The sequence below is a fragment of the Toxorhynchites rutilus genome, chromosome 2, assembly GCF_029784135.1.
Source record: "Toxorhynchites rutilus septentrionalis strain SRP chromosome 2, ASM2978413v1, whole genome shotgun sequence".
Lineage (NCBI taxonomy): Eukaryota > Metazoa > Arthropoda > Insecta > Diptera > Culicidae > Toxorhynchites > Toxorhynchites rutilus.
In genome coordinates, this window is record NC_073745.1 from 120,754,818 (window position 1) to 120,768,418 (window position 13,601).

Here is a 13,601-nt window from a genome sequence, read left to right on the forward strand (position 1 = left end):
ACCGTACTGCTCTAAGTTCCATTCGCTTTGATCACTTTAGTCGTTGACGACCCATTACGATTGAGTGAGCGCAGCGGTACGCTGTGGATATCCAGTTTCCCAGCGACTGCTGCTTCAGCTGGAGACTCACCTGATCGTGCGAGTTGTGAAACACAACAGCTAGTTCGATTGAAACCGACCCAGCGTAGGTAATTGTTGGTGTGCAGAAAACGCTATGTAGCATAAAAATTGGAACTGGTTTGTTTATAAACAAAAATAGTCGCTGTCATTTTTCATTCCCTCTCGCATCTCCCATGCCTTATCATCATACTGTTGAAAACGAACCACCTGTCAATTCCAGCTCCTTGGTTTGTACCAAGGCGCTTATATAAATGTATAACAGGTGAAGCAACATCATCACTTCAATAAGAAGGGGATTACGGTTTGTGGAGTGGGGGTTTGTTTGTTTTGTTATTGCCAGGATACGCCATTTTTGCATTTTCACATGCGAGACTAGTGGATGAGAATGAAATTCTACAAAATCATCTCTTCTTTCTCACATAAATTCGCGAAAGCCGAACATAGTGAGCATATTTCGAATAAGCGTCGTAGCAGTTTGTAGAGAGCTGCCGGCAGCTGTTTGTAAACAATACCGACAGCAATTCCAATATGGCTGAAAGTGCATTTCATATGATTGTTTCACCTGGTATATATAGAGGCGCCTTGGTTTGTACCTAAAGGCTGATTTAGACGATCATCGTCTAAATCGTCTAAATCAGCCTTAAGACAAGATGAGACAACTGGCTTCTTACTCTTCTTCGTCGTACAAAAACGAAGCCATGAAGATGCCAAAGTTGCCAAATATTATAAAATTTCGGATTTTTTAAATTTCTGTTTTGATAAATCGTAACATTTGGTTGGTGCAAATTAAATGATTTTGCATATTTTCAGTAAGTCATTTTCAAAAAGGATAAAGGATAAAATAAGACCCATATCTATAATATAATAATGATATCCATAACGCCTCGTCCAAGATTGTCCGGAGAAACTTTCCTCGTTGATTCGTGCAAAACGACGGCGCTCAACTCCATTGTAATTCCGAAACAACTTGAAAATCGTGATTCTTTCGCAATACATGACCGTTGTACCGAATGCTTCGCATACAGCCGATACACAAGAACATCTTGTTTGATTGATGGACTTGCTATCAAAGCGGCGAGAAGAATGTTCAGCCCAGAAATTGATGAACAGTGAAGCAGCATCGACATCATATCGAATTTCAGCCTCATCTAATTTTAGTGATAATGTGGATGACATGAATATTGAATTCGACTATGAGTACAGCGTCGATGAAGCGAAAACTTTCCTCGACAGAACAGAACAAAATTCGTAGCTCTTTGCATCATCAAAATAAGTCAGCGGGAAAGAACATGTCAGCAGTGTAATACTAGAGACAGACATACAGCTGTACTTGCGTTGTACAGGTACTATCGTACCATGACAGACATACTTTGGTTGTACATTGTACCGTATGTCAAACTGGCAATCAGAATTTTTCCAATTTTCACCACATATTTCAATGAAAAAGGTTTTTATCTAGCATCTTAACTATCAAACACAACCAGCATGTTTCCAGTCAAAGTTATTAACTCAAGAGAAAGTCATTAAAAAAGAATGTTTACCAAATGTTTTGATTCGATTTGTTCATGCTACCCACCATGTACAGCGGTAAAATAGGTCGGTACAGGTACAGCGATTGTACCGAGTTGCTTGCATGGTTCCAAGGCGTTGTACTATAGGTGGACCGCAATGTCAAAATTGCTGTTCGGCCATTGCTCGTGAAAAAACAAATTTGTTTACAAAACAAATCGTATCTTTTGGTGACAAATGCATTCATTGGCAAAATAGCTGCTCGCGCTTTATTGTAGAATCATAACAGTGCAGAAGGATGTTTTAGTATATCTTTTCGCCTTTCTTTCTAAGCAAAATGTACTTCTGTTTGGCTCCCATCGGCTGGGAAAAGAGTACTATCAGCTTACGGCGATGGTGACAAAAAATAACGCTGATTGTGGCTCCACTGAATTCGTTAGGGAGGAGGAGAATGCTGTGCATATACCGGGAAGAAGATCCGGAAAGGGCCGTTACAAGTAATTGGCTAGAGCAAAAGGAGGTTGTGCACTATATTCCACGAGAATATATATTTGCTTATTTTTTCCTTCAATTATTTTCTTTAGCGAGTTGACATTGAAATCATAACCACACACCCAAACAAAAAGTAAATATTTCTGAAAGTTACGTCTCGCTACTCGTCTCACGCCATGTCCTGAAAGTTCCAAGAACGAAACACCTATAGTTCAGCATCTTGCATGGATCTAGCGCTTTACATGGTGACAGACATACAATTTTCGAAGTACAGCGGTAGTACAGCTGTATGTCTGTCATAAGTATAACAATTGGTAGTCAGCAAAACACAACCTGGATGGTATCAACCATCTCTTTTTTCATATTTACGAGCTAGAGCTAACAACTCTGCCATCATAGTGAATAATGAGACTTTCCATTTCTTCTTAGCAATGGAAATTATATTCCGAAATATGAAATCACATTAGGGATCTAACGAAGCTAAATTGACAAATGAGTGTTTTGTCGTTCACTTTACTCCATTGTAAAAAAAAACACATACATAAACTTGCATATAATTTCTTCACATTTCCTTTAAACTAAATATCGTAATATTCATTAAATTCAACATTTCTAAATTCAATACAAATCCAACGCTATTTATTTTTATTGGCAACACTGAAAAAATCTGCTTTGTTTACAAAATTTATCGAAATCAGCCAATCAGAAATCAGAACGACTGATAGAAATTTGGTCCGGTTTCGTGAGAGTATTGGTGTTTATGCGCTTTCGAAAGGTGTAAATAAAGCACGCCACAAATAAATGTACTCTCAGGTGAGCCAATGTGTGAAAACCACTCTGCGGTCATGTAGTTGCGAATACTCGAATTCCATCCAAATTGTCGAGAAATGCAATATTTCAGACTTTTGTGATCAACTTCTCTCTCCCTCTCGCTAAGGTAAACATCCCCTCTTCCGTTTTCCACCATTCTGTCTTTATATGCCTCCCCTCTAATCCGCTTACTGACCAAACAGTTGTACCTTGTACCATAGACTCTTCTTGCATCCGTCTATAAAATATAATAATGGCAGCTAGTGAAGCCGCCGAGAGCCGCTGAATGTGTTTTACATCAAGCTCCTGCTGCGACTTGTCATTGCGAAAACCGCGCGGGTGAGCAGTCTAGTGTGTTTCCACCAGCCGGGTGCTATGATTGATGCTAGGATCGTTAGCAAAATCTCAAGCAGAACTGTCAGTGGGATACCCAATTCATAAGAAAACAAAGGTAAAATGTCAGTGGGATACCCGATATGTTGGCTCCTGTCAGTTCAATGGGGGTTCTCTAAAGACGTCACCCGGCTGGTTTCCACGCTTAGGCTAGGCGCAAATTGAGAAGCGTATAGCGCTCGTAAGCGAACGCGAGACTACCAACACGACTTATACCTGCCACAAACGTAGCGTGGTGGAGTGCATATTGAGTCGCAGTTTGGTGTAAATAACATGCCACTCGCATACAATGACTGATTAACACAGAGTTGCGCGATATATTTATTTACTAACACAATCACCCGACGAGTACAGCCATACAGTATCAAACCCACGGCGCTATATGATTGTTCACCAACACAACTACCACAACCGGCATGACCAGCACGAGAAACTGTGGTTCAGCCACAGCGTCGCGCGAGTCGTGTCTCACGAGCGCTCCACCATCTCGCGTCATCTGGCCAATTTGCGCCGTTCTATCTGTTTTTATTAGCCACAAAAACAGGCGCTATATCGCGCCAAGTTACTCGCGCTATATGCGTCTCAATTTGCGCCTTGCCTTAGGTTTGTACGCGACGGTTTGCTCATCTCTAGTTCTTACCTTCTACCATAGACATCTTGGTTGACACATATTCGTGCGTCATTTGAATTAATATTGCCTCTCTCGATTGTAAACGTAAACAAAATCTGTTGTTGGGAAAGCTGTTGTAAATTTTACACATATTTTGTCTTGATCACAATGACTACTAATAAAATTAACCAGAAAGAGTATCTCAAGCGTTACCTTTCAAACGAGAAGGACTCGAAGAAAAAAAAGAAAAAGAAGAGAGATAAGCAGACAACGGATAAATCGAAGTATGTTTCATGACATACAAATGAATTCGCTATTATTATCAAACATCTTTCAGCGTTAGGATAATTGACACGGATGATTTCAATAACCACATCCAACCCAATAATGAGGACGAGTCGGATTTATTTGCCATGGGAGATGAGGCACCACAAATAGTGGGCATTATTGATGACCGCCCGCCGGAACTCAAAGCGAAAGAAGATTTCAACAGCAGCAGGTGGAAAAAGCTGTCCGAAGATAGTGGCAATAGCTTCACAAATGCTATGTCGAGCAAAGGAAAGCCAATGATGGAAATGTGGGGAGCAAAGAAAAATGCACTCACAAATGAGCGTAGTCGTGCAGATCGGATGGATTCTGATGAAAGCCCACCCCGGAGAGGAAAAGTTCCTAGTCATTCGAAGGATCTTCGAAACAACTCGAAGCGCAATTCAGATGAAAGTCCTCCAAGAGCGAAAAAATCACAGCGGTATTCAGACCAAATGCCTTCGAGAGAAAGACATAGAAAATCGAGAAGTGATTCCGATGAGAGTCCTCCTAGAAGCAATAAACATAGAAGAGAGAGGGATTTAAGCGGAGTCAATAGCAACAGAAGCAAACAGCACGAATGTTCTTCGAAGAACACCCGTTCAGATTCTGATGTCAGTCCCCCAAGACGAAAAGGTGGCAGAACTATAGAAAGCATGTCAAGAGATGTGAAAAGAGAATACGACTCAGATCAAAGCCCTCCGAGGAGAACAATAAACGAAAAATCTCGAAGAAATCGTTCTCCTAGTAAAGCTCACAAAAAAAACAGACAATCGAATGTCGAGAATCCTAGAAGGAAGACAGGAGAGAACAAATCACGTCAAGGCTCGGATTCGGATCAAAGCCCACCTAGAAAAAGACAAGAAGCACGATATGGCACATCGCGAAAGGACTCCGATGAGAGTCCTCCTAGGAGACGACAAGAATCAAGAAGACGGTCGGATTCAGATGAAAGTCCACCGAGACGAGTGACAATTAAGCAAGAAAGAAACGCTTCCCCTGTGCGCAGTCGTGCTTCTGAAATTCCGACGAGACAAATCAAGCAAGAACCAATCGATTCCGATGAGAGTCCTCCAAGAAAACCAAGCAAATCATCCAGACATGAATCACGTTCCCGATCCCGGGATCGAGCTATATCCAGCGGGAGAATGGTAACCACACTGGAGGGTAAAAGAGCTGGGTTGCAAGATGCGAGAGATTTGAGGGTAGAGAACGAGAGGTTTCGTGAGCGGGAGAATGAGTTGTTTGATAGCATGTCTGCAGAAGTATCCGGCCGGTTCGCAAAAACAAGGGTGCGCGAAAAATCTGGCAAACGAAGAGACGTCGAGGAAGAACTGCGCAAGGAGTTTGAGAAGCGAAAGCGAGATGAAAAAAAGAAAGAAGTGTATACCAGATGGGGTAAAGGGTAAGGACAGAACTATATTTTATCATAAGTTAAATGAATGAATGTTTGTTTTTTTTTCAGAGTAAAGCAAGTTGAAGATTATAAGACGCAACTTGAAGAAGCCGCGCATGAAATGAGCAAGCCATTAGCTAGATACGCTAATGACGAGGACCTGGACGACTACCTCAAAAAGCAGGAACGTGATGGAGACCCAATGTTGAATTACATGCGCAGTAAGAAAAAGGATAAAGACCGTCAAGAAGGTCGTCCGGAGAAACCCTTATACAAGGGATCATTTGCCGATAATCGGTTCGGAATTCGACCTGGTTATCGTTGGGATGGTGTGGATAGATCGAATGGTTTCGAGAAGAAATGGTTCGAAATGATGAGCAAGAAGAAAGCTGTGGAAGAGGAAGCTTACAAATACAGTGTAGAAGATATGTGAAGCAGGGTGTCACGATTAATACTAATTGAATTATAACCATCAGATTTTCTATCTGTTGCAGATACAGAAACTAATTTCGAAGCAGTCCTTTTTATGATCAGCTCAAACTAAAAAATATTGTTATTCAATAAACTTACAATAATTCAATAATACTATTTTGCTTACAAAACAGTTTCTTTTTCAGTTCTCGTGCTCGCACCTATTTTCCTGATTTTTTCCACGCTTCTAGTATTTTGCCTCGCCTTGCTTAAATTTCTCCTAATTTCTTCCTGTAATTTTATGAAAATTTCACATCCAGAATACGCACTACAAATCCACCTATACTTCCTTCTTTTCAATCAATTTAACTAAAAAATATACGTTTTATCAAATTCACAACTTTTGACTTACATATTCTTGCTCACCAGATAATCCTGTAGGTATAGCGTAGATAAGGGCAATATGACCAGGCGGGACAAAATAGGCCATCGTTCGTTTGGGCTTGTTATTGAACCAATAACACTTATTTTCCAACAATTGTTAGAAATACTCTTATTAAGTATCTCCGTGAAAACCGTATTCAAAATTTATCGGATGAAGATATTGGAAGAAATCTCACACTATCACACAATCACACTATCACGAAAAACACATAAGAATAGCAGACAACAAAATATGCTCCGTAGCTTGTTCTTTATATCAATTCGTACTAGTATTCGACCCTACTCTGTATTCCGACGGATTTTCATTTCGTTCGAGTTATGATGTCACATTCCCTATTTCGAACGTTTTGCCCATTTAATGTTCGAAGAGAAACAGATCGAACAAAATGCAAAAACAACTCGAACGAAATACGGAATGGAATTTTATCAAGTCGTTCGAAATATTTTGATTCGTAGGGGGAGGGGGTTGTTTAAACCCTGTCGTTAACGGAGCCTGTGAAGCACCAGGGCACCCGCCACAGTGTCATCTGCCCTTACTGCATTAAGTCGGTCACTGATGCGAAACTCGTGGGGCTTTTATGAATAATCCATATCCAAATGAACAAAACGAGCGGTCAAAACTAACACAGAACACTAAGGTTCTGTAAATAAATCTCCATCACGCTAAAGCAGCGTCGAGCGTACTGTCTGAGATGTTTATCAAAGACGCTATGGATTTAGCTTTAATTCAAGAGCCTTGGGTCCACAAAGGAAGAATACTTGGTATTCATACTGGTCCATGCAAGTTATTCTACGACGACAAGCATGACCCCCCAAGAACTGCTGTCCAAGTAAAAGTAATATTAAATGCTTTCCTATAACAGAGTTCATTAAACGGGACATCATCGGGATCAGAGTTGAGTTACCAACCGCCAAGGGAAGATCCGACATAATAATTGCGTCGGCTTATTCCCCTGGCGACGTGCATGAGGCACCTCCCCAAGAGGTTGTGGCGTTCGTAAATTATTGCAGAGAAATCAACAAAGACTCATCATCGGCTGTGATGTCAACGCTCATCACACTTTATGGGGTAGTACTGTCATAAACAGTCGAGGTGAATGTCTTTTAGAATTTCTCTCTTCAAACAACATTGACATTGCCAATATAGGCAATGAACCAACGTTTATGAACGCTATCAGACAAGAAGACCTGGACCTAATGGCGGGTTTACATTAGGGAGATCTATAGCTATAGATGGATTTATTCACGTTAAAATAGGTGTAAACGGGTGAGAATAAATATGATACACTTATTCGAGGTATATATAACTTGAATAAGTTCAGCATATGTAAACGCTTGTGAATTTCTCACTGGTGAGAAATCACTAAAGTTGGATGCAGTTCTACTTCAGGTGAATAAATTCACCGAAGATATGAATATATTCATTATAGAAGTTCACGCTAGTGCAAACGGTTGATGCGATTTCTATAAATATCATCATATTTCTTCACATGAATATATCCCTAGTCTAAACCCACCCTAACACTGTGCAGTCTGTGCAGAAAATACACAACTGGTTTCGGAAGAGGCCTCTTTGTCTGATCACACATTATTTTCGAATGGGATGGTGGCTTGACAGTACAAAGAGAATATCGTGATCCAAGAAAAAAAACTACTGGGAACGATAGTCGAGTCAAGAATTCTTAATATAAGGTCGATTCAACAGCTCGAATCAACTTCAAAGGAATAAAATGATACGATAGTTTCTGTATATAAGGGGCTGTCCACATACCACGTGGACAGAAAAAGCACTATTTTAGACACCCCACTCCCCCTCCGTGGACAAACGTGGACATTTCCTATATCCCTACCCCTGTTGTCCACGTGGACAATTCTTATCTCGGACATTTTGTAGTATAAACTGACGTAAACTGGCTGAGCTGCTTAAGTTTTGAAGAAAATCAAACAATGAAATCAAGGGCTTCGTTAGTGGAATTGAGTTAGTCGAAGTCATCGAAGAAAAGCTGATGCGAAACAAGACCTCAGTGGTATAAAAAAATCGATATGGATATCATCACGCTATTCAAAACATTGAAATAGAGTGTGGTGTTATGTAGTTTTGATTTGATCAACACCTAAATTGCTCAAACTAATAGGCGTTAGTCAGTGCTTAATACAGGTCGGACTCGATCATATGTGATTCGATCATATACAATTTTGGACTCGATTATATACAGTTTGAATTTTTTTTTTACATTTCAAATATGACTTATTTCAAGAAAAAATGTAACGTTAAAGTGAAATTTGAGTGGTGTGGTAAAAACGTGATTTTTTAAATTTTTGCTCGAATTTTCGACAGCGAAATTAAGAAAGACAGAAGTTGGGTGTCAAAGAACAAATTGTAGAGCGAATAGAGAGCTTTAATTTGATTGATAGAAAACATCAAGTTTAATATGAATTTTTAAGGATAAAATTAATAAAAACACATTAAAAAATTCCAACATTCAAGTTTTCACTTCCAAATGGATTTGATCCACTAATTTAGATGTTCCATAATTATCTCCTGTACTAAATATTCTCAACTTTTCAAATGGAAGCAACAGAATCGTCTTCCGTAGCGTACTTTTGAATGTAGAGCTAGTTCGAGGCAACAGAGTCTGAAACAAAAAAAAAAGTTCTATAACTCATTGTTGGAATTCGAACATACGCGTAGAAGGATTTTTTTTCATCAAATCCTGAGAGATACTGGATATATTATTTCTTTGATGTGAAAAAGGTGTTTTCTGACTTTAAGGGGGTGAATCAAAAATCAAATTCTTCTTTAATATTCAAACAACGAAAAATATATGCATAAAAAAAACAATAAAAATATTGTTTTTTGTCTCGATTATATACAGTAATCCTGGACTGTATATAATCGAGTCCGCGCTATATCTTATGAAATCTTTCGTCATCCTTTATGCAACTTGAAAATTCCATAATCGCAGAACTTCTTTGTTTTTTGACGTAGGACTACGTCTTTCATTTCTATACCGGGGTGTAAAATCAAAGTTTCGAAAACGAAAGCGTTACGCCGGAGACCGAGATTTTGAGCGTTAATAGCTCCTAAACAACTGAACGAAATGGTATGATAAACACTTCATTCGAAAGATAAAATGTCTACGCGTTATATACTTGTTACTTTTTGATCCAAAAACTTGTTTCAATAGTCTTAAAATTGCTTTCAAAACAGGCTATTGAAATCACCAATCGGTATATAAGCGAGCGGCGCTCGGAAATCCACTCAGTTCTAATTGAACAGCGATTGGAGCATGTTGTCGCTGTTGCGGTGAAGCTCTTTATTTATCATGAAAGCGCGGATGAACGGTGTCACCAAGAGCCTGTTTGTGCACCCTAGGCCAGAAGGGAATCTATCAGGAGGAGAGTGATGCCACAAACGGTTCCCTGGGAAGACATCGCTACACACACATACACGCGCGGCTATTAACAGGTGGTTATCGAGTTGGCATTAACCACTGGTGGGCTTCCAGTATCGAGGAAAATGTGGAAATATCTAATCGTTACTGAAAATAATCTGCCAGTTCCTTTGGGAATTTTCAAAATATATTCATGTGAAAGAGTTTAATTGAATGTTTTCTATCCATGTAACACTGTGACCAAATATGTTTCAATCAAGTGCTATTAACAGGTGGTTATCGAGTTGGCATTAACCACTGGTGGGCTTCCAGTATCGAGGAAAATGTGGAAATATCTAATCGTTACTGAAAATAATCTGCCAGTTCCTTTGGGAATTTTCAAAATATATTCATGTGAAAGAGTTTAATTGAATGTTTTCTATCCATGTAACACTGTGACCAAATACATTTGGTTTTGTGGTTTTTCAATCAATCGCAATTAACAGGATAGCTTCAGAAGATTATTCTTCCCCATCAGTAGGATATTTCCGTATCCAATATTGTATGCGCCCGCAATCGATTATTGCTCAGTCGCCGAAAGTTCCGAGCTCAGAGAGTTCATTCCCCTCTAGTTTGCCTTCCAAATTGCCATCGTAAACCACACCTTCTCTCGATTCAATCACACACAAAAAGCATACTTAAGCGATATTCTGGTGGTGAGACACATTCATTTTTCGTGAGAACATCGACAAGACAACATCGTTGCCTAACGTGCTGGAGGAGGTGGACGGCGAAGGATCGACACATACACGCGCAGAACTCTTTCCGTTAGGATGCCATTCAGCATCGGGAAAGTTCCGGAAAGATCTAATCATTGCTGGAAAATAATCTGCTAGTTCCTCTGGGAATTTTCAAAATATATTCATGTGAAAGAGTTTAATTGAATGTTTTCTATCCATGTAACACTGTGACCAAATATATTTCAATCAAGTGCTATTAACAGGTGGTTATCGAGTTGGCATTAACCACTGGTGGGCTTCCAGTATCGAGGAAAATGTGGAAATAACTAATCGTTACTGAAAATAATCTGCCAGTTCCTCTGGGAATTTTCAAAATATATTCATGTGAAAAAGTTTAATTGAATGTTTTCTATCCATGTAACACTGTGACCAAATATGTTTCAATCAAGTGCTATTAACAGATGGTTATCGAGTTAGCATTAACCACTGGTGGGCTTCCAGTATCGAGGAAAATGTGGAAATATCTAATCGTTACTGAAAATAATCTGCCAGTTCCTCTGGGAATTTAAAATAACATTCATGTGAAAGAGTTTATTTTAATGTTTTCTATCCATGAAACACTGTGACCAAATACATTTGGTTTTGTGATTTTTCAATCAATCGCAATTAACAGGATAGCTTCTGAAGATTATTCTTCCCCATCAGTAGGATATTTCCGTATCCATTATTGGATGCATAAAACCTTGTGGCTCCAACGTAACGCTCTCGTTTTCGAAGTTCTCCAAATATTCATTCATTCAGAATGAATTCAGATTCAACTTCAAACAAATGATCTCTAAATCAACGATAGTCCTACGTCACCCTTGCGGTTATACCATAGATATAACCCACTTCCTGTTTTTTCGTCAAAAAACTGCGCAACGTGCTTTTTATGATATCCAATGAATCTTAATTCTTGTCCTTTATTTTTTTTTTCCATCGGTCCGAACAAATGATAATTTGAAGATGCAATATCTGAAACAAAGAAAGACTTTCTGGAGACAGGCTTCGAGGATAGCTAACGGAAGTCATTTGGTTAGCACAAAGATTTGTTTTTCACTCAATATCGTTATGAATGCTTAGAATTTGCATTACCAGTCACGATTTGCTTCAAAAATGTGAGTTTTGAAATACGAGATGACGGAAATACAATCCATTGAATGTTTTCTGCTAAAATATTTCTATTTCGTGTTTACACCTCATTTTTAGTCCATTAACGCGTTATCCGCGATTTTCGTTATTCGTGGTGACCTTGCCAGACTATTTCACGGATGAACGAGGCTCTACTGTATTTGTAATGAAGCTGCTAATTCATGTGTCGTGTACTGTGGATCATTCTTGATCAGCGCCTCGATTTGATTATCATTAGCAGCACCTTACAATTCCACAATAGTGATCATACTGAAGCGAAATTATCAAATCGTCAAATGAAAATGAAAGGTACCGTATGAAAATGTCTTATTTCGAATGAAAATATCATTGTAGTTCGAATCGTATTTACTAAAAGTAATGAAAATTACTATAGGATAGAATATAAAGTATGCCAGCAGGCGTAATCATTCATCGGATCTGGTTGTAAGACTAATATACCCTCATATGCCCCTTTTAATTCCACTTTTTTTGAAAGACGGTCCGGCAAAATCTAATTTTATGAAATGAAATCGAATGATACTTTCAATTGAAAGCAATGATTATCCTTTTACATGTGAAGCTGAAAGAGACACATAGCCCATTCAAATGATAATAAATAGGGCAGTTTCAATAGTCGTGTAAAAGCGTCTACTACAAAGGAAACGACAGCAAAACGAAATCAAAATAAAAGCATCGATGTTTCAGTATGCGTAGTGAATATACACAATCGAAATTGAAATTGGCTGAAGAGAAAGGAAGAAGTAAAAAATCGTTTTCATCTTTTAGATACGAAATTGTCGAGCCCTGATCATTAGCGACGGCATGAACTTTCTGGGCAACGCAATAGAAGCGTATTCCAGAACGAAGTAGAGCATCACTGCTAACAACACTTCTCGAGAGATACATTGTGTGTATCCATAAAAGAATTTCTTGTTTGTATTCCATTTTCGCGAAGCCTTGACAGTTTTCAAAAAATGAAAGCGAAACGGTTTTTTCATCAAGAGCGAAAGTTGAACCGAAAGCCCCATCTAGGAAAACAATGTCTTGTATTCTCAATATTACAACATTCTAACATGCTTTTACGGTGTCTTCATCCTGTCGTTTCGTCGTTATCCTCTTAAACAAATGAAAATAAATCGGTCGCTCTCGGTTGATGTACGTTACTATCAGAATACACATATTAACAAAGAAGTTCAACGATATGGAAAAAAATGGATTTTCGAACGGGAAGCACTATCCGACAGCTCAAACTTGATAAATACCGATAAGTTTCTCGGAAATGCAGAATAAATTTTATTTATTGTTAAATACAGATGTGATTTTTTCACAAATTATGTATTTAACGTGTCCACGTTTACATTATCCATACCCCTCCCCCCTCACCGTGGACAAATGGAGACATTTTCGTAACGTAACGTAAGCAGTCTTCAGAAAACATACGCAGCGCTGCGCTTGAGTTTAATTTTCATCAGCGCGAGTTCAAAACAAACACGTATTCTCACTTGCTTGACATTTTTCAATGAAAACATAATTTCCTACATCTTTTATCAACATTTTATAGATCTTATAGTTATCAAAGCGAGATTTTTCGAAAAAAAAATGAAAAAAATACTCAAAATTTTAAAGAATTTCTCACACAAAATCTATTAGACCTACAAAATTTTAATCAGAGAATTAGAGAATGTAGGAAAATTATTTACGTTTTCGTTAAAAAATATAAAGCAAACTTTTGAAAAAAAAAAATAATTGAAAAAAAAAATATTTTAAAAATTAAAATTCATTTTTCTCGAAAACATGTTTTTTTTAATTCTAAAAAAAATATATGA

General features: G+C 38.4%; 1 protein-coding gene across 1 annotated transcript; it reads left to right on the forward strand.

Annotated features, from left to right (window-relative positions):
• The first annotated feature begins 4,015 nt into the window (after positions 1 to 4,015).
• LOC129767702 (BUD13 homolog) lies at positions 4,016 to 6,391 on the forward strand. Its single transcript, XM_055768860.1, has 3 exons — positions 4,016 to 4,218; positions 4,272 to 5,645; positions 5,706 to 6,391. Exons 1-3 carry the CDS (start codon positions 4,103 to 4,105, stop codon positions 6,067 to 6,069), a joined length of 1,854 nt encoding a protein of 617 aa, XP_055624835.1. The 5' UTR covers positions 4,016 to 4,102; the 3' UTR covers positions 6,070 to 6,391.
• The last annotated feature ends 7,210 nt before the right edge of the window (positions 6,392 to 13,601 follow it).